This window comes from Gymnogyps californianus, chromosome 3, assembly GCF_018139145.2.
Source record: "Gymnogyps californianus isolate 813 chromosome 3, ASM1813914v2, whole genome shotgun sequence".
NCBI lineage: Eukaryota > Metazoa > Chordata > Aves > Accipitriformes > Cathartidae > Gymnogyps > Gymnogyps californianus.
The window spans coordinates 99303417-99326066 of record NC_059473.1 but is presented as its reverse complement, the minus strand read 5'-3'; the positions used below and the strand labels follow the sequence as shown (position 1 = coordinate 99326066).

The 22650-nt window shown below is 37.3% G+C and overlaps 1 protein-coding gene across 2 annotated transcripts in view; it reads right to left on the bottom strand.

Moving 5' to 3' along the window:
• The window catches only part of KHDRBS2 (KH RNA binding domain containing, signal transduction associated 2), a 368147-nt gene that overhangs the window by 274415 nt on the left and 71082 nt on the right, over positions 1-22650 (bottom strand). For both annotated transcript variants that reach the window (XM_050894052.1, XM_050894051.1), the window contains exon 2: positions 17377-17504. In XM_050894052.1, the coding sequence (XP_050750009.1) occupies positions 17377-17504 (128 nt within the window). The remainder of the gene's footprint in view (positions 1-17376; positions 17505-22650) is intronic.

The window sequence follows — 22650 nt, the reverse complement described above, 5'->3', positions numbered from 1 at the left end:
TTATGATTATCTGTTTGGTAGTTTGTGCAGCCTTTGCATACTGTCTCTATGCAAGGCAAATCTTTCCCAGGCTGGTGGTGGTAAAATTAGCCATATTTTGTCAGTTGATATGTCATGTGAATTGCTTATCTTAAAAGGTTGTTGTATGTGTGTGCGCACGTGTGCATGCCTTATGCAATAAACATTTGGTTTTCAGTATCTTTTATCCCACAGTAACTTTCTTTAATGTTATACAGAAATTTTGAAAGAAAAGTGGACCTATGAGGTGTTGCCTTCAGAAGATGTGCAAATACCAGGGAATAAAACCTCTGCTTCTAAGGTGTAAGAAGATCCACGGGTCAAGAGAGCTAGCATCTTCAAAAGAACACCTTTAGAGAAACAACTGAACTGGAGAAGTTTTTCCAATGGCTTTCAACGTTTTTGATCAGATCAAAAAGACAAAATGGTACTTTTAGGAAACCTATTTACATATGAACATTTAGGATTAAATTAATCACCCTGGAAGAGCCTATTTTTCTCTTTCTCTAAGTAAGCTTCTAGTCTTACAAGGATGAGGTAGCATTTTAACCCCAATCATGTACAATCAACGTAAGTGCTCTCAGTAAAAAAAAAGTGCTCTTTTACTGAGTGCCTCCCTCTAAAACTGTACATCATACAGTCTGCAGACACGTGGGTTTGGGGGCAATGCAGGGGACATAGTTGAGATGGAATCCTTTCTAGGAGGATCCCTTCTCTCCTTTTCCTTCCCTCTCTGACTGGAGTGAAGGGACTTGTCCCACTGATCTTCCAGCATTACCTTTAGCCAAACTTGACAAACGTGAAAGGGCAATGCATTCGTAGAATCTTTTACAGTTTCCAAAGTACGTTAATGATTGATCACTTTGTTCAGTGATAAATTCAAAGTCAAACTGTTATCTCAAAAATGACTTCTGAATCTCCTTCCCCAGAACATAACTATCTTCCTCTGTGGTACCAGTTAATTCATCCCTTATCCCACTTGCAGTAGAAAACTCACATGCATAGATGCCTCATGTTATTAGCATTCATTTTCTTGTCTGACTAAATAGGTATTTTGAGATTACAGTACTCCTAATACATCAGAAATGCAAATAAGAGTCATATATTATTTAAAAATAGTCTTGTTTCTTCATTGCACTGAATATCTGCTATGAAAACTGATTTGTTTGGTAGTTTTCTCTTGCCAGCTGTTATATGAAAGTAACCAAGTCTCTGCAACTGCTTATATAATAAGGCTCTTCTTATACTGGTATCATTTTTATTAGTTCCTCTCTCTATTCTGAATGTTACTTTTTGATAGTGGGAGAAAACAAAGATTTTTTTTTTTTTTCTTTTCTTGATTTCTTTGGATCATATGCTGGGCCTCTGTACAGACTAAAACCCTAGTATCATTATCCTGGATAGAATTAAGAGTATTTCTAAGTTTGTAACAGCTGTGGGCACTGTTGGCCATACCTAAATTACCTTTAAATTAACTAATTAATTACTGCTAACAATGAAGATACAAAAGCACTGAAGCTGACTTGAGCTACTCAGCCCACTCAGAAATCTGGGTCTGCAGTTGGCAAACCCTTACTGAACTCTGAGCTACTGCAACTAGATTACTAGGGGGGGAAAAAAAAGGAAAACCTACCAAAAACCCCAACAAGCTAATTTAAAGATAGTTGGTATGTTTTAATGGGCTGCAGTCAAATACTATTTGAATGTCTTCTATCTGTACAACCTCTCTGGGCAACCTGCTCTGCGGCTTCACTGCCCTCATGCTGATGAAGTTTCTCCTTTTATCCAGTCTGACCATTTCACGCTTCAAGCTATGCCTGCTGTCTCTTATCCCCACACTGTGCACCACTGTGAAGGATCTCCTCAATACCCTCCCGGCAGACCCTAGGGAGGCTGCTCTTAGGTCTCCTGGAGTCCACTCTTCTCCTGACTTGTTCAGCCCAGCTCTGTCAGCCTCTCCACACAGGGCAAGTGCTCCAGCCCCTGATGATCCTGGCGGCCTTCCACTGAACTCACTCCAGTTCGTCTGAGTCTTTCTTGTATTTGGAGAATTAAAATTGGACACAGGCACGTAGGTAATCATTTTGTATTGGCAGCAGATGGACATGTTGATTGCCCCATCATCATTCCTTTCCCAGCCTACATATCCCTTATCTTGAACCTGAAGAAATTCTTGGCACTCTAACTCTAGAGCAGATTAAGTCAACTTGCTTACTACGCAGACAAATTCAGCATTGTGGAGCACTGATGTGCACCTAGCTCTGCCCCTGCAGATACAATTGACTCCATGTACTTTGTCTGTAGCTTGAGCCTAAGCCTACCAAAACACATCCTTGCAGAGACATGGCATGTTCTGGTAACCAGCTCCTGGGAAAAAAACAGAATTTTCTCTCTCCGTTGTGGGAATAAGCATGAGAGGATTTGCAGAGATTCCCTCTTCCCTATATCTCATCCTTCAGGTATATCCACAGGAGAACATATTTTCTGTTCCCATTATCCTATAGACTCTTCTGAAAAGAAATCCTTAAAAAAAAGGGGCAGAAGACTGAGAAATTATCTGAAAAGTAGAAAGCTGTTTTCCACTTTTTTCCCCCTATCATCTCTTCCTTCTAATGATATTACGAACAACATGATAAGTGCTCTGAAAGTCATCTTGCCTTTTTATGCTAGTATGATTTTTGCAATCTCAAAAAATGTGACAAATGTAATTATGCCTGAAAGAAATAAACCATCTCTTCTCGCAGAGCCTGAAAGAATACTAAAATGCGATCTGTACTAGCGCTAAGCTAATTACAGTGACACCACTCATGCCTCTAGAATTCTGTTAGTGTCAGCGCTTACATTATGAACCCCTCATTTCAGGGGTTTATAACGCTGTTCTACGTGAGTTAGTTACTCTTATGGGAGTGCACAACACAGTTGTTAATGGCTTCATTAGTGACATTTTCCTAAAAATGGCTTAAACTTCAGTTTGAAATTTTGTAACTCCCTTGTCTGTTACATGGTGTAAATCACAAGCAACATGCAACTAAAGTAAGACAATGCAGTAAGACAAAACCCATCCAAAATGTGATTTATATGCTTGAATTTTAAAATGTCTATTTTGCAAAGTTTGGAGACAAGAGTTGCTGTGTATACTAATCACCTTCAGTATCTTCACACCCAGACGTGGTATTAGGGATTTCTGGAAAAGAAGTGAGGTTCCCATGACAAAAATCTTAATGCTATCATGAGTAAGAAGAGAGTTTTATAAACACTAGATGTCAAATTAAGTTTTGGCAATATAGTCATCATACATCAGTGTTATAAGTTTCATATGTGAACACATTTATCTAGCAAAAATCTGGTGTGCTTTCTGGTATCTGTAAAAGTACTTACATACCCTGGAAATCTGCAAATAACCTATCTACTTAAGTATGTAGATTATTTTAGGTAACATGACAAATTCACTGGGAACGCTTGAGAATGCAAAGTCTCAGGTCTGAAAACTAGCAAAACAAAAAAGCACTGTCTTGCATCATGCTGGGACATGACATAAAATGTGGTCTTACATTATATTCACTTATTTATAGATCAAGCTATGCATTTACAGTATCTAGTACCTATGTGAGTAACTGAGCTAAAGTTTTACAGCTTACACAAAAAAATTCCTATTTCTTCCAAAGGCCACTTTCATTCAATCAGAAAATCAGTATTTAAAGCAAGGTGATAAGGAGTAGCCTAAGACAGGGTTCTCTTTTACCCAATCCGAAACAATATTGCTGTTATATCAGAAAACGGAAAAAGACAAAAAGACAGGAAAAAATTCCTTGCCAGTAAAAGCAGTAACAAATTGTTCTCTTTCACAAAGAATTTTTTTTCTGGCTCTCTGCTACCCACCAGTTTGTTTCTCAATAAATGACAGAGAAATAGCTCATTCAAAACTAAAACTAAATTTCTTTAATTTCTAAGAAACAGGTTCATTATTACTATCATTATTGAATGATTCTCTATACCCTGTATCATTTTTCTTTTAATGTTTCATTAAGCATTGCTCCAGTGAATTTTCATCGGTTAAAAATAACCAACTGAAAAAGATTTAATTCTCTCGTGCTGAGTTGACATAAAAAATAAACAGTTTCTCTCATTAGACAGTAGATGGTCTATCAGCTTGGAAACCAGTGATTAGTGAGCAAATGGTGTGCAATCATGCTATGTATGCCATGGTGTACATTTCTTGCAGTAGAATAATTCATGTGATAGTATTTACCTAAGTGCTACTTAATCCTTACCTAGATAACAGGATTATGATCTCAGAAGGTAGATAGAAACATACCTTTGCTATATTCATCACCCATTCTAAATCTGTCCTGTTGGAAGAAAACTATGATTTCGTATCTAGGAAAAGTGATGGAAGAATTGCCTCCTCCCCATCTTTTTTTAAGAATGTATGAGTGACAGCACTGTGCATTGCTACATTTCTTGAAATAGAGAGGGCATGGTTTCCTCCCAGTTTGTAATATTTTCCTTCTGACTCCCAATCCCAAACCATGGAAACACAATAGTTTCTGAATAAACCTGCGGTTCTACTATTAATTGAAAATCTAAATCTACCAACTGAACAGGCTTGCAATTGATTCTTTGAGTTCCTGAGAATATTTATATACTGATGCCACTATTGGGCTATAAAGGCTGAAAATGGGAGACACATTTTTAATAAGTTTTAATAAAACACAATAAAATACATATTCTGATAAACCTCTGAAAGATATTTATGAAACAGAGTTCTTCAAAACTAGCACACATCCTTTGCGTGCTCATCATATAAAAGCATCACCTGTTTATTTTGTTTGCTCAATGTGGAGAAAGACAAAACAGGAAAGTAGTAGGCTGAGGTCAAACACTCTCTAGGCTAAATAGCTACAACTCAGCAAGTAAGAGAGCGTTTTGAATCTAAATTCCTTTCATCACCATAGTCCTCTATATAGCAACACATAATTATGTTTTAAAGATCTCTGACGATATGTGGGAAGCTTGAGAAACAGGGAAGAAGCCACCAAAATCCATGGCAAGCTGCAATGGAGTTACAAAACCATTGAAATTACAGTCTTGAAGAGGGAGCAAACCCTTGTCACTAAACTAACTGGTCCAGACAGACTCACATTCACGCTGCTTGGGGCTCACCAGCTCTGGAGAAGGCTGCTTGTATGCCCCTGTCGCCGTATTTGGTCTAGGCTTCCTCTGTGCCCTGTGTGAGGAGACAAACGACCCACGGGTTTTCAGGCCATGTGCTTTCCAAGCCTTTCATAGAGAACCAAGGCAAGGTGATCACGCATCTTGTGTAGTCTTTTTCCCTAGTAACTATTGACCTCATAGGTTGACGTCAACTCAGTTTGAAAGAGGAGGCTATTTCAAAAACAAGTAAGATCTTTGAAGTTCGGAGAGAGCATGGAGCTGGACAGAAGGACACGTTCAAACTAAGGCAAAGGCAGTGCCATAAGCTGATGTTATATGAGGTCTGAAGATCCACAAAAGAGAAAATTTTTGTCACCATACTGCCATCGGTAAAACGTCAAATCAGAGCTCATAGCTAACCACAAGACACAGATGTGTAGAAATAGCTTCCTTAGCTCTGATGTTCAAGGAACTGCTTGTGTATTTAGGTACTGTTGAAACCTGAACTGTTCTATGATGAGCTGTACTACCTCCTGCCTAATCATTAGGTCTATTGCAAAGGGATTAATGCACAGCATTAGCTTTTGTGTTAATATTTTATTTTATAAGCAATTTTCAAAATTTTTAGCTAACCTTAGCTGAGAGTTATTATAAATTACATTAATGACTACTTTGAAGTGACCTTGTAACCCACTTGAACAGAGGAAAAAAGCCTGAAGACACACAAAACAGATTTCAGCTTCAGCTTCAAGGGGCAGAAACATTCTTCAGAAGCGTTTGTGTAAGACAAAACAGTAAATATGATTTCAAGAACTGATTAGTTCACACAGTTTCTGCACTTACAACACATTTGATCACTTTAGACTAGAACAGCATAGGCATATGAAAAAGTGACCAGCAACTACCTGTTGCAGTAATTCTAAAGTTCCCATTGTGATTTTTTTTTCCTTTAAATATTAAATCTTTTTTCAACCTGTGAAAGGAAGTAAATATTTATTTTAACAGCTACTTGCTAAAGTTGCTAAGACACTCTTTAAATCCTACTACTTCACTTAAAGTTATCAGTTTACTGTTCTTTAATTCTCTGCTAACACCCAAGTAGACTGATTGCCTATAAGAGAAAAAAAATGAGTATATGATATTCATACTGCACTAGATTTCCTCATTAAAAACATTATTATTATTATTAATATTTATATGAAACAGTACCACAACTAAAAGAAAGTAAATCTCATATCCTATATGATAGCAGCATTTCAAGTGGAAAAGCTGTGTTGGATCTGGCTGGTTGGAGTTAATTTTCTTCATAGCAGACAGTATGGTGCTCTGTTTTGAATTTGTGACCAAAACAGTGTTGATAACACACCGATGTTCTAGCTATTGCTTGCACAGCTTCAAGGCCATCTCTGTTTCTCACTCTGCTCCACCAGCGAATAGGCTGGGAGTAGGCAAGAAGTTGGGAGGGGACACAGCCGGGACAGCTGACCCCAACTGACCAAAGGGATATTCCATACCATATGATGTCATGCTCAGCACTAAAAGCTGGAGGAAAGGAGGAGGAAGGGGGGACGTTCGGAGTGATGACGTTTGTCTTCCCAAGCAACTGTTACACGTGATGGAGCCCTGCTTTCCTGGAGATGGCTGAACACCTGCCTGCCGATGGGAAGTGGTGAACGAATTCCTTGTTTTGCTTTGTGCAAATGAATTCCGTACTTGCTTGCACATGCAGCTTTTGCTTTACCTATTAAACTGTCTTTATCCCAACCCATGAGTTTTTGCTTTTACCCTTCCGATTCACTCCCCCATCCCACTGTGCAGGAGTGAGCAAGGAGCTTAGCTGCCTACCCACAACAAAAGCCTTTCCAGCTATTTTAAACTTCTTGCAATAAGTATTTTGGTTTACACTTATAGGAAAAGCATCTTTCTCTTTCATCAAGATGTAGCATGATATCTATCTTACGCATTCTGTTCTTGCCTAAGTCACCATATTATACAAACTCTCTTCTACAAGATACATTTCTTCCTCATTTTCTATGAAATGATAATAGACTTCTGCATATTTTTTAAACTTGAGATTTTTTCTATCCCTAAAAATAGCATGTAAAAGAACCTGTTTACCATAAAGTATTTTCTTCTACTGCCCTGCAACCTTAAGATATTGATGTTATAAATGCTAACATAACTGGTAACTCCTTCTCTTAAAAGCTAGAAGGAGAAAAGGAAATAACAAGTCATTCAAAACTGATCATAAAGTAGGTGAGTGTTTTGATCAGTACACATCATTGGCTTAGCTCTGCTCCTACTGAGGTCAACAGTACTTTGATAAATCTCACCCTAACTAATGGTTTGCTTTATATTTCTCACAAAGCATAGCTCCAATTTCTAAGTTTTACTAGATCTGATTCACTGTGTATTTAGAGACAAAATTTAATTTTTACTGTTCACTACCCTTTTTAGTCCTTAAGCAGCAACACAGGTAAGTGGAAGTGAGCTAGATTCTATTGCCGATCATAAACCACCAACAGACTTGCTTGCTGAACTCCCCTCAGTTTCCAAGAGCTGCGTCCTCTGAAAATGCTGAACTTGCACTGATGATACTGAAGACAGATTTTAGTCCAAAAATGCTCAATTAATACAAACAGCAGAGGAAGAAACAATGCTACTGTAATTGCAAACAAAACCCTAAATGTCTTTCAGTGTAGGTAGAGCACATCTCTGCAATCAATCATACACAATCTGTGTACCATTAACATGAAGTCATGCTCCTGATTAGAATTGTCTGTTAATGCAGGCTGAATTCCTGTCTGCTCTCAAACTTATTTTATTAAAGTGGTGTTATGAATTATATTTTTCTTCCTTTTTTTTCCCCCTCAAATAGGAATAATAAGAATGGAAAGGAATGTAAGAGTTTTGGTGGCTTAGAAAACCAGAGACACGCCCAACGTTCCCACTGGCGAGTGGCTATGACTTGTCTGTATTCCACGCTGCTGCTACGAGCTACCATCTCGCTCTTGCTGATCTTTTTATTTGTCTCATTTCCTAGTTATGTTGTGTTTTCCAGCCTGTCAACTCCTTGGAGCAAGACCAATTTACTTATTGTGCGTGTTGAGTACAAAGGGTGTCTCCAACTCAGTTCTGGCCTTTGACTGCTCTGCAATATGAAATGTTAAATTATAACTGCTCTACAAGCCTACCTTGAAATATGGAAGGCAATACTGCGTTCCACCATAATAGCACAAAGTCCTTGTAAATCACAAAGTAGCAATCTAGTGCCCCTGTTTGTAATTTTAAGGTTGAGTTCAACGAAGAAAACAGTAAAAGCTGGAGGCTGAACTACATATCTGCATGGATAAAAACAGGAAAGATACCCCGCAAAAAATCTTTCAAAAATCATACAATCAAAGGGGGAAAAAAAAGTCCTTTAATGTGGGGAATATTTTTTGTGCCACTTGTCTTTAATTATGTTGCTGCTGTTTTAATTACATTGCTAAAGATTTATACAGCCACAGATGGTTAAATGAAACAGAGAAGCAAATCTATACAAAGTTATCTGGAATACATGTTATTCTCTGCAGTCAGGAACAATTTTATGAAGCAATTTCTAAAGAGGTCTGTACAGAGCAAAATTTCTCAGCATGACAAAGAGGTTAGCTAATGTTGTGGGAGCTGATTTCAACAGCAGTGTTATGAAAACAAATAAATCATTAACAAAAATGGGGATGTATTAAAATCAATTTACTTCCTGTATCGACTCAAGAGTTCTGCAAGATTGGCATAGGCCCTGGAAACACTGGAGTCGGGGTTCATCTCCTGATAGAAAAGGTAAGTAGAGAGATGGATGAAAGGTCAGGTCCTAAATAAGTCAGAAAAGAAAAATGTGTGTGTGATGTTTTATTCATGTATTTTACTGAAAGTACAGCTGAAGTATTTTTCTGAATTTTCCAAATACCTGCTGTCATTAAATGCAGGACAGAAGATACATATGTATTTTCATTTTTGAGTACAGTTGGAAATACTGAAAAACTGTACTGAATAGCAGAATTACATCACTCATAAGAAAATTTCGAAGAGGTGGAATGAGGTTTTGAGGTTTGAAAAGTTTTGTCTTTTCAGCTGGAATACAGGAAGATATCGAGAAAAAAAAAGTGAAGATAACTCCTTTTACACTTTTTCTCTGTTCAAGTGTTCACACACTTGATTTCACTTTTCAGAATTAGCTGGACAGTTCATACAGAAGTGATTTAAAGCAAATACCTTGGTTACAAACAGCTATTTATTTGTAGCAAAGAAGTCGGCAATACTGAAAAACTGTAATTTGAATTTTGAAATATTTCTGCTAGTGTATTTGAAATAAAAGTAACGATCAGGATGGAAAATATAGATTAATAGGAAATTTGGTATGAAGCAGAAATGACATAGTATACAACTCAAAGATACTTTTGCTAATATCTAAGCAGCTTAATTAGGGCCTGGTCTTTCATCACTGAATCATTTTTATTCAAGTACCTTTTCAAGAGATTTTTCTGAACCTTAAGTACTAAACACCTTATGTAAATTTTCTGTAATAATTTTCTGTATATCATTGACTCCAGAAACCAGAGATTTAATGAAAGCATCAAATACGATTAAATTCCAGATTAAACACAGAACATAAACAAGTTTTTGCCCCTATTATTCCTGGTGTTGTGTGGATCAGAGGTTATGGGCAACAATTACACTTGAATACGAAAATTAAAATGGCCTTAATTAAAAAGGAAGTTTGAATCTCCCTCATAAATTTATAAAATAAGAACTGATATTTTGTTACAAAAATGCACAGTCAGTTACTTCACCAAGACCCAGTAGGGGTAGAAATCTTTCAAGATACATGAGAAAGCATTTTTTATTTAAACAACTAATCACAGCATCAATTTCAATTCAGTACACTTTATCTAAATTAATAATTTTCTGCCTTCTATTGTTCAGGCTTCTCTTTAAAGAATTCAGTTGAGAAACAGAACAAGCATAATCTTTAGATTTAGGTTGGCATCAGTCTAAATTCTAGTATCCTTCCAAGTATAAAGGTTTTTCTTGCCTTACATGGGAGAAAAAAAATGCTGGTAGGGCAGGTAAAAATCTCTGCTCTGTAGTTAGACACTTAGCTCTGTTTCTTTTTATTAAAAATATTGGTGTTTTTTTCCAATCTCCTGAAACATCTCCAGGACTGAGTGACAGATCAAATGTTCCTTTTGCCTTATGCATCAACAAGGTCCTCATTTCATTACAGCAATATAAATCACAGTTTGAAGTCCTGGCTACTCACTGAACTGACAGCTCAGGTCCCATTTTCCTTAGAAATTTTATATTTTCTTTTCCATGCATCTAATGGACGTATCACAGTATCTTTTTCTTCCTATCTTACTTAAAAGGGAACTAAACACACAAATGACCTGGAGATGATTAATATGACAATTGCTTTGAAAGCAGAATAGAAACTCTAAGGTTTGAGAGAAACAAAACATAAAAAGAGGATGCTCTAAATAAAAAGAAAAATCACCATATTCATTGTCTGAGCCCTACATTAAAGACAGAACAAGAACAAAAAAGCTCACCTTTCACAATGGATTCTTTAGCACCAGTGACTTTGTATAAATTATTTGCTTGAAGTCATGGGTTTATGAAGTATAAAATGATATAAACAAATATTATTCAGCACTGTGACAATTTTATTTAAATCTTTAAAACAGTAAAAGATGCACTGCAATATTAAAGTTTTTTTATATACATACTGGTTTTTTTTCCTGACTTGTCAGCTCTTTTATGTATCTGCACTTATAGAAAGCAGAAGCAATGAACAAAATGAGCCATCCCTTAAAGGCTGAAATCCAGCTAAGCTGAAGCCAAGCACAAAGGGGGCAGAATTTCACCAAAGTCAACATCATTTTAACTTACACTGTGCACTGGACAAGCTTGCAAACAAAAACTTTCTATATTATGTGCTACATAAAGCTAAGGTTTTAAACAAAGTCTCAAATTCTTAAACTATACAAAGGAACAAATTTGCAAAGCCAGGTTTACATGCTCCTTAAACAAACTACCACAAAAAAAGGAGATGACTATACAAAACAAGGAAAGTCAAGCTATTGGTTAGTAAATGGCAAAAATCTGTTCAAGGAACTGCAGAAATTGCTCACAGAGGCTTAAGTGTATAAAGCTGCTTAAGTCATATACTATTTTTAAGAACAGCACATTTGGATAAATTTATCTTACATGAGCGCAATAAATGATCAGACCAAATGGATTCTTAATATACACCGAGAAACATACACGTTTGAAAATACTAAGGGACAACTGAACTGCTTCCACACTAGATCTTTTTTTCCTCTGCTCCCACACTTGTATCAGTAACTATGTCTATAATAAAGTTTGTTTTCATACTTAAAAAATAATTCACAAATTCATGCCAAGACAAAAGCAATTCACCCTGATTTCTCAAAAGTCTTTATAGAAGGAACCAAAAATCAAAAAATGAAGGAGGTTCAATTTGTTGGAAAATAGCATCTTGTTTGGCAGCAGATGTCAATCAGTACATAACTGCTTGCCAGAGAATCAGCACATCCACCAGTTCAGACTGGCGCCTACACCCACTCCTGACCATTCTCTTAATGCAGTAATGAATTGCTCTTTTTGTCTTGTCTTTGAGTTAAACCATTTACTTTCTCTTACTTTTCCTGTCTCTTACCTCTTTTATGTCCCTTTTCCTAATTACTTCCCCATGTAACGAAACATCACTGCACATACAGTATTTCCTTTTTGTGCATCGAACCTTCTGTCCCATCCTCCAGTCTATTTGCTCTTCCCTGTCTCAGGGATAACTATCCTTTTTCACTCTCTCCTCATTAATGAGGGTCTTTTTCTACTGATACTGTGACTGAGGTTTCTCTGTACTCATTTCTATCCAAAATCTTTACCTGTTTTCTTTCAGTTCTCTTACCATACCTTCACCAGTATGTGACATCTTCCCCGTACAATCAATTGTATTTTTTCTTTTGTGTTCATGCCTGTAATTAAAATTCCAAATATACTGACCAGAAACATTTTGTTTCTCTGTATGAAATACTACTTAATAAAGTATACCAAGAAAGTAAGTTCTTTTCATTTTTGGGGAGAATAATATTCATAGATCTGCCACAGCTAGGAGTCTTCTGAATTACTTCAATTTTTTTTTTTCTTGTATATTTTTAACATAGAATTGAAACACTACAAAATACGGTAATTAACTAGAATAATGGTTAATGGGGGAAATTTCAGAAATAAATCTCAGCTTAGTTGATATATATCTTCTTGTCCTGAGAAATTTCCACTATACTAATATAGACAGCCTCTTATATTTCTAATCTGATCTACATAACTACATATATAAGGGAAGGATACATTTTATATCCATGTGAAAAAGGAATGTTTCAGGTTACTGAGCACCAATGAACTTTACCTATTTAATGAATTACATACTTGATGGAATTGAGAAATGACTGATCAAGTGCTGATAGCTGCCTTACTGCTGGTACCTGGACAGGACTTTCATTGATACAATCTTGGTGTTCAAGCTCATTGGAATTATTTGTAATTCCTTAGAGGACTATTAAAAACAAATAAAATAATCCCATTGACTTTTGCTAAATGTATTACAAAGAGGAAAAGTGCAAATGGTTATTTCAACCAAAATTTGTTTCAAACGCTCTCTAAGAAAGTTTTTAGAGGAGAGATTCACTCTGAGGTGTAATGTATACAAAAGAAATATACATTGTTGTTCAAATCACCTGCAAATTCTGTTTTAATATATCACAGAGATTAAAATACCCTATCTGATTTTAGCTGAACAAATAGATTTCATTTCAAGAGCAGTGTCTCCAACCTGACATGTTATATACAGCATAACCAGTTTAAAAAACAACTAAGAATAAGAAAGGTGAATTCAGTCAAGTCATTCATCATTCATTCATCATTCAAGGAACCATCATGAGACAGGCAAAACAAAGAATATCAAGAATCTGGAATTTAACTTAATTTACAGTATTCATCAACATTAGCTTAAGTCTCTTCCACAGAAACATACTCTAAAGCAGGGTGCCAGCCTTTCAAAGGGTAAGGGACTGGATTATATGCTTTTTTTCCCCCCAAAATGGTAGTTAAACATCCAGGAGAAAGCCAGCAGCAGTTAGGAAGCTCAGCTGAAGCCAGACTGTATATCTGAACAAGACCATTACTGCCCATCAGCTGAGCCTTTGTGCAGGGAAGAAGCTTTATTACATTGCATCCTCCGAAGACACAGTGCCTCACAGTTTGCAACTCTACATCATGGAAGTCATTCAGAAGAATCAGCCTGCTTGTCATCTTTGTCACCCCTACCAGATCTCGGCAGTTAGCAGGACATGCTTCCAGTATCTTATATTTTGATAGTTTTCATTATCTAACAAACCAACAGAGAGAAAAATGAAATATAATTCTGTACTTACCTAAACTGAGATTTTGTTTTAGAACTTTCTAACTTTATGACTCACTCTAGCATCAGAGCAAATTGTAATTAATTTCATTTAGTATTATACTTACACAATCATATTTATATAATAGCCTATCCTCTTTTATTTATAGACAAATCTATCCTTATTCAATAATCATATCATTAGAAAACTATTAAACATGGTCTTTTGGTCAGAAGACATTGTATTGATTTCTGTCCCTCACTGAAAAAAGGAGAGTTCATTATTTCCAGGTGTCATCACATCCAACTTCACTGTACCTCCCAGTTTTCAGTAACTAAGTAACTTGGAAAAGTTCTTCCTTAATTAACTGCTGTTTGGTTTTTTTCCAGAATGTGCAATTTCGATATAATTGAAACTTGATAAAACTGGAAATTCTTTATCTTGAATGTGAACTGTCATACAATTAAATAACTTAACTCAGCATTTTGGCTCTAAATTTGTCCGTGTTATTTCAACTCCATTAGATTTAGACTAACCCAAACCCAGATTTAACCAAATAAGAATTTAATTTCTAGAAAGAACAACTGGAAAGAAATCATTAAATCTATACATTTGAACTGACTCGGGTTCCTTTATCTTGAACATATAACAGTGGTTTTGGGAGTTGATGAGGTAGTAACTAAAACCAAAGTAACTCTTTTTTGTAATTCATATGAAGAGAAAATGCTTACTGAAAATCCAAGGTTTTCCAGAAAAATTTTCATGACAATAACTGAAGGTGTAAGTTACGCTTGTTTGGGTGTTTTGACCCTAAGCCCATACAGTAACTCTGACTCTCTGAGAGCTAGGTATTGGCATGCAAGTGACAAAGTTTCCCATCAAGCCTCTAAATTTTGTTTTTCAGCAAAAAGATCATTTCAGACTTCTGTTTGCTTCTTTCTTTCTCTTTTTTTTAAAATAACACACTCTTTTCCCATATTTGATGTATTTGAAATACAACATTCAACTGATAAATGACGAAATCTTTATGAACAAGCCCTGGGTATTTTCATGCAAGTTTTAAACTGAACAGCTACAAAAGCTGAAAAATGGAAAAGTCTGTAACAAATAGTCTTCTGAGTATTTTTGTTGGTCTGCCTTAGTTGGAATTCACATATCACGAAAGTAAAAAACTGGCACTATGGGACAGGAAAAAGGATTGACAAACACAAGACACTGCCTGCATCACTGTTTCAGAAGAAATTTTGAGGGCATTAAAAAGATCTGCTGCATAGAGGAGTGTGTGTAAATGAGATGCTGTTTTTACTTGGGCTGCTGAGATGTAAAAGAATTAATCTCAGAAAAGATAATTGCTGAACTATCAAGTAACACCCTTATCTCTTTTTTAGATCTCTATATTACAGAAGAGGCCTGTATCTTAACAGACCTGGTAACATAAAACAGCTGTTGCTAATCACAGTCTTTGATTTTATTTTCCTGTTGTCTGCACCAGCAATTTCAAAAATCAGACCATAGACACTTGAGTAGAGACAATTTTATAATACTTATTCTGCAACTTCAAGAGCTGTTTAACCACTAGAAGCCTTTTGTGTTTGGTTAACTTTTGCTCAAACCTTAAAATGCTGCTTCTGATTCTACAGCTGTCACTGAAGGGATCTACCTGCACTGCAGCTTAACCTACAGACCATAATAAACCTTTAGCTCAAGGGTTCCCTTGGAGCAATTTATATTTCTACATGTAGTTAAAATAAGAGCAAATGTCTTTAAAGGACTGATCTCATTCCTAAATAGAGAGTCTGTAAACCACGGGAATTTTTTTTTTTTAACTGGTCAGAATTTTTTTCCAAACTTTTATACTCTTGGACACTTTCTTCAGATTTACAGAACCCTGCTCACCCAGCACTGCCCGAAGAAGCTTGTCAGCAAACAATGAATGAATAATTGTAAATAATGTTCTTTCAAATATAAATGCCTCTCAGGTGAAATCATACAGCAATTCTCTTAACTGTTTATAAGTACAGGTCTGATCAACTGCTCTTACTACCATATTCTACAAAATATATAAAATTTAATTTTTTTTTTTTTACTCAATTTCTACTTTTTTTGGTTATTTATAAAGCAATCTGAAGCAAGCACTGTGTACTGATTTTGACTATCCTAATGCATACAATTCATCAAGAAAAGATAAGACACTAGACCACAGCAATCAGCAGTTTGATACAAATGGCAAATGCAATCCTTGAAGGATGGTTACTAGATGGTAGCAGGAATAATTCCATGCCAAGCACAGAATATTGCTAGCAAATAAACTACAGAAACTTTCCAAGAATGTATTTTGCATTACTGAATAAGTATTTCATTTCCACCACACTGATTTTTTTTTGTTTCACTGCTCAAAACCTGTAGAAATGCTTTATATCTTTTACTACTCATTAATATAACAAGCTCATTAAAGTAAATGAAGGTTAATCATATTCAGGCACTATATTGGATAGATTATTGCATTTGTCTTTTAAATAGTTTGTCTTTCATTCTACTATCTTCATCAAATAGTATTCTGAATAATTATCACATTGCCATTATAAAGTTACAGCACTATTACATTCTTATTAAGAACTTCAGGTCACCTATAGCATTTACACAAAATACCATAAATCTAGTCAAAGCACCTCAGGCTATGCAGCAAGAAAGTAATTCCATATAGCACTGTGTGCATTTCTAAGGTTCTTACCATTTGGATGATTACATTATCTCAGTTTTATATTCACTAGTCAGGAGGCAAATGTCAGCTGGAATCATTGAATCTCAATTTTTTACACCTTTCATTTTGTTTGATAGGCTTTTTATCCATTGTAATTTATTGCTTTTACTGATGAAAGTATAAAGCAAAAAGCTGAGAGTGGAATCAAGGCTAATGGTGAACCAAATACCATGTGATAATAAATCAGCAACAAAAAAATACTCTGGAGATAAATGGAGATGTTTATCATTTCAGTTTGAATACTATTAGAACAACTGTTTATGTAAAATACAACACTACACACACAAAAAAACCCCAACATTCTCTTCTTTCATGTAAAATAAAAACTAGAACTTCAGACAAGCAGCTGAATTTGGGGCTCTTTTTCAAGAAAAAAATGCTTTTTTAATCGTAGTATGTAGCAGTGAGGAGAACAAAACATAATATGAAGAAAGTATATGGTGGAAAGACATTTGAATTTTATAAACAGGGACATACATTGTCAAAGTCATAGCTTGCAGTAATCCTGCTACTTTATCTTTTAAAACTTATTACACCAGAGAAAATCCCCCAACTCCTACATGAAGAAGCCGCAGCACACTTAAGTTGACTCTTCAGAGTTACTGAAACATTTTTTCTTTATTCTACTAGAATATTTTTTTTGTTAACTGGTCTTTTATTTTCTAAAAAGACAGTACATGTGCAAAAAGCAACTATAAGAAAACACCTCAATAGTTTGCCTAAGGACCAGCTATAAAACCTACCTGAAGTAAAAAAAAATTCTCATTCACTTCAATAGCTTTTCTGAAAGGCCCTGAGACAGAAGTTAGAACATATAATAGCTAATAAGAGGTAAATTTAAACAGGAGCTTCATTTCTAGTTGTTTTTTTTAATATCACGAAGCCTGCATACTAAGAGTCAATAAAAAATGGTTGAGTGTATGACTTTTTCATCATTCTATTAAGAAAGATTAAACAAGGGTTAGACTATATTTACAGTACCTTTGGATATTGTTTGACGGGGATCAGAACTCTTTCTGACAGCTTTATGTTTTTGTTGCTGATAACATCAAGATATTTCTTTTCTTCATCTTCCTTCTTGCCTTCAGAACCCTGAAATTTTTCAATTTCTGAAAAACATTACAAAAGAGAGCAATCAGTGACATGATATTTGTCATCCTCATAAACTTTAAACGTACACATTATAATACAGACTGTGCACTGAACACCTGTGCTGTTCAAACTCGTGTGACATGTACTGTTGTCTTTGAAAAAATCTGGACTGTCACCTCTGCCTCTCAGCACTGGTGACAGTCCACAGCTCATGCTCCTCAACTAATTCTTCCCCAGCTGAAACTGAAGCCAAATGATCTCAGTGGGAGCAAGAACAGATGAGGCTTACGATTCAGTCTATCAGTCTTTTAAAGAGGATCACATCATCACAGCTTGGTGTTATTTTGTAAATGCGACCTGCCAGAATTAAGTCGGATTCTAATTGCAACGGCTAACTTCCAGTAAGAGTAGTAAAAAACTAACAAAACTTCTTATTGTTACTGAGTTTCCATTCAAATGCTTCTGAATTATTTAAAGGTTGTACAAAATAAGATAAGAAATAAAGTTAACTCTTGCACAAAAAGATTCTTCATTAAAGAAATGCAGTAAGTAATCATTATATATATAATAATGATGGTATGTAGAACATCCAATAGAATTTACAAAAACAACCCCAAAATATATTCAGGTTGAACAGTTTTGAGTTCTTTATTCCCTAAAGCTCTATAAGCAACACATAATAACAAACAGTTGAATTTATTACCCTGCAAAGAACATCTAATATGGTGGTTACGAGCTTCCTGATAGTACAGGTACTATGAAAAAGCTGTATTTGCAGCAGCATCATTATTGACAGCAAAGAAAACGGCAATACTTATAATGAGTTAATTATAACTGAATTATAGCTGAAAAGGGACAGCTGAGGGTCTGACAAACATGCAGTTTCAAGGCCCAGAAAGCAACCATGGAAAAGACTAACACAGTGACAGCAATCTAACACATATACAACTTTCTTTGACTTACAACAAGCATAAGGAAAAATGTATGTAAGACAACAGCCCACGTCATGATTTGTTAATAAATGTTTATGCTGCCTATTCTAGATCAAATAATTTATTTAAAGCCTGCACCGGCAGACAGATCTCAAATGCCACTGTTATAAGCTCTTTTAAAACCTCTCAGAGAACACACCTCAAAGAACTCAGATGGGATACACCTTCCCTAATTTAGGATTAAAAAGTTATTTTAATAATTACTAAAAGCACCAGGAGGACAAGTTTCATTTTTATAAAATACTTTAATATACCTGGAAAAAAACGTGGTATGTTGTATTCAGTGGGAGCAAGCATCAATTAAACACGAGCTTAGAAAGCAATATTCTGCAGTAAAATACTTAGTTCAGGCAGGTTTAATAGATAGGAAGTTCTTTTAAGATAGCTCCAATGCAATTATATAAAGGTTTGTGCTATGGGGGTGCAGAGGGGAGAGACAAAGGTGAACAAAAGAAGGAAAAGCGTTGAAGTGCAGTAAGTATAGGAATGAAATGAAAGACTGAATGTCTCAGATGCATTGTGAACACTAGTAAGCAAGTAATTCTCAAAGGCAAGTGAGGAAAGTGTATCTACTTGTACACATATATTAAACTAGAATCACAGAATCGTTTAGGTTGGAAAAGACCTTTAAGATCAACGAGTCCAACCGTTAACCTAACACTGCCAAGTCCACCACTAAACCATGTCCCCAAGGACCACATCTACACGTCTTTTAAACACCTGAAGGCATGGTGACTCAACCACTTCCCTGGGCAGCCAGTTCCAATGCTTCATAACCCCTTCAATGAAGAAATATTTCCTAATATCCAATCTAAACCTCCCCTGGCACAGCTTGAGGCCATTTCCTCTCGTTCTATCACTTGTTACTGGGGAGAAGAGACCAACACCCACCTCACTACAATCTCCTTTCAGGTAGTTGTAGAGAGTGATAAGGTCTCCCCTCAGCCTCCTTTTCTTCAGACTTAACAACCCCAGTTTCCTCAGCCGCTCCTCATAAGACTTGTGCTCTAGACCCTTCACCAGCTCCATTGCTCTTCTTTGGACACGCTCCAGCACCTCAATGTCTTTCTTGTGGTGAGGGGCCCAAAACTGAACACAGTATTCGAGGTGCGGCCTCACCAGTGCCATGTACAGGAGGACGATCACTTCCCTAGTCCTGCTGGCCACACTATTTCTGATACAAGCCAGGATACTATTGGCCTTAAACGCTATTAAACTCTTTCTCTTGAGGAGGTGCTGGAGATACTTCTAAGTCTGCGTGGTCAGTAGGCAAGACAGAGGGGAACTAAAGCTCGGGACAAACTGCTCCCCTTCCGAACTTCCACCAGCCCCTGTGACTCTCCCCTACCCTTTCCCAGTCTTGCGCTTTCTTTTTGACTGAGAGTACGTAGAAGTTTTGGACCTTCTGAGGACCTAATGTGCCCTATCTGCCTGGACACCATTAATGACGCCGCCTCCGTGAGCTGGTGCAGGCACATTTTCTGTTTTTCCTCCATATTGGAGTGGTCCCGCAGAAGAGCTGTGTGCCCAATTTGCCAGTGGCCCTTCCGCTACATCTACCGCAAGGTGGGAGCCAATAACTATGAGGTGTACCACATCATGCAGTACAACAGCTCCGCCAGCCATGCTCGAGGAGGGAGATCTCAGCCGCACTCTGTGGAAAGGAGGCAGCGTCATTCCTCAGGCCACCAGCACCACAGATCTTCCAGCAGAGACTGTGGCACTGGCTGTGCCGGGGCCCCAGAGAGGGCCCAAAGCAGGTCCCAAAGGCGGCACCACGATGGCCACAGCAGGGTTCAGCACACCCAGGGCTACGACCCCTCGAGCAGCAGGAGACGGCAGCAGAGCAGGGCTCAGGACACTGCTGATGACACTGCTTGTGATGAGGGCTGAGCTCCAATGCCCTCCAACAGGAAGTCCCGGCCTCCTCAGGGAGGAGCGAGCGCCGTCAGCAGGGAGGCCAAGTTTCCTCCAGGGAATGGCAGGGGACAAGGAGCCGATCCCGGCGGGGGTCCTGCAGCACTTGGCACCAAACACAGAGGGAGCAGCAAAGGAGGAGGGATCGCGATGAGGGGCGAGTTCGAAGCCCTGAACAGCAAGTCCCAGCTGATTCCGGGAGAAGAGAGCACCGTCAGCGGGGAGGCCGAGTTTCCTCCAGCGAACGGCAGGCAACAAGGAGCCGATCCCGGTGGAGGTCCTGCCGCCCTGCTGGGCGCACGACCTGGTAGCACGCCCTACCAAGAAGGGTACTACTGTATGCCCTGCTACTAGTGTCAGAAATGATACTACTTTACATGAAAACTCCTCCTACTAACAATTGCAAAAATAATGTCAAATCCAACTATAAAGCTTGGGGCCAAGGATCTATTCTCCATTATAAAACACATCTGAAAATCTAAAGGGACTCTTGCAAGGCCTTTTAGGGTTGTGATGATAACAGGACAGAAACTTGGGTGCTGGTTTTCTCATACTGTTCTGAGTTACACTTGTCTATAAAATGTTGTACTGAACATTTTATATGGGTGTGCCTTTTCTCCTTATATGGCATTTCCACAGTATGATCAACTGAAGATTTTATCACTTTTTCTCCTTTCTGCCCTGGTACCAATGACACCAATGGCTTATTAGAAAACCTCTTGTCCTTTCACATCACCTGTTTTCTCACAGTTTACCCCAAATATCCCCCAGAGTAACTTTTCCTGTTACTTACCACTCTTCTCACAAGGTGGTAGTGATAAGTGAAGTCAATTTATGATTACTCTGCTCTATCACGAAGGGACTGCCTATAATGCCAGTCCAAATGTAATGGCTGGTTGCAAGACTTTGAAAAGCTTATTTTCTTGTCCTTCCTCCTTAGAGACTTTAAAAGTAACCCCCAAAGCCTTCATAGAGAAACTTGCCCCCATGGTATGCTCTGTACAGAGCCTCACGTTTAATGCCCTCAGTGGAAGTACATGGTACAGACTCTTGAGACCACGTCCAAAGACTACCAAAGTCATTGAAAAACAACGGTGTACCAAGAACATCATTACCTTCAAGTAAGACTGGTGGGAAGAGGAGCTTTCTCAAGATAGAAGTGATACAATAAATTAATTACTGGGCCAAGACAAACTGTATTAAATTTTTGTATTTAACTAAAGTCACCCTCTATTCTGTACACTCCTGTGTCACTTCATGACTAGGACCACCACAGATCAGAAGGAGTGGGATGCTGCCATGAAGGAATTCAGATCAGGATCAAGCTGCCGACTTGCTGGCTCACGGCACTGATGTGCAGCAAGTTGCATTAGTTATAAACTGTGACCTGCCGACCAATTGGGAAAACTATGGTCACATGTAACACACACTATGAAAACATAACCAATACCTTTAGATTTTATAACTACATGTTTGTTTTTATGAATGCAATCATTACACATTTTGTGTTTACTGAAAGCCAGAGTTAGTACAGGATTTTGGGAACAATGAAAAAAGAAGGTCCATAATCAGCAGCATTCTTCCAGCAAGGAAGGAACAGCAAACATAAGGAACTCAACAGTACATTTTCAACAACACTGATCGTAGGCAAAACGAGAAAAGAAAGCATTCCTTGAAAAGAAACTTCACACATTTTCCACCCACTTTTGCTCTGAGCTAACTGAATTAAAGCAGGGAGACAGAGAGCTATTCAATTATCTCCTACAGTACCTGTCAATCCCCAAGCACGCTTCATTCTCGCCTTTCATCAGTAACACACTACTCTCACACTTGCTTCTGTATAATACACATGTATCTCATCCCTCTTAATTGGAAGAGAACATGCATATCACAGTCACACAAAAGAGGTCACCACTAGAGAAGTGTCAGAGACTAAAGGCATTTCTAACATCTTTTTAGAGATACTCTTCCCTATGAAAATTGATCTTCAGCTCTCTCCAGACTTGGAGCTGTAAAATTCTGGAAATAGTCAGCCCGCTTACAATTTTTTTGAGGGGACCAGCTTCTTTTTCCTTCTCTTCACTGATTTAGCATAAAATGGAACAGCTGAGTGAGTAGGTCTTACTTTTTCAAAACTATCATCTGCTTTACTCTTACAGTGCCAATAAAATGATGTTAATTATAGTTCACTTCAAAGTACTTGACACCTATTCCAAAACTTCTGTCATGAATATAGTTTTTCCATTAAAATTAG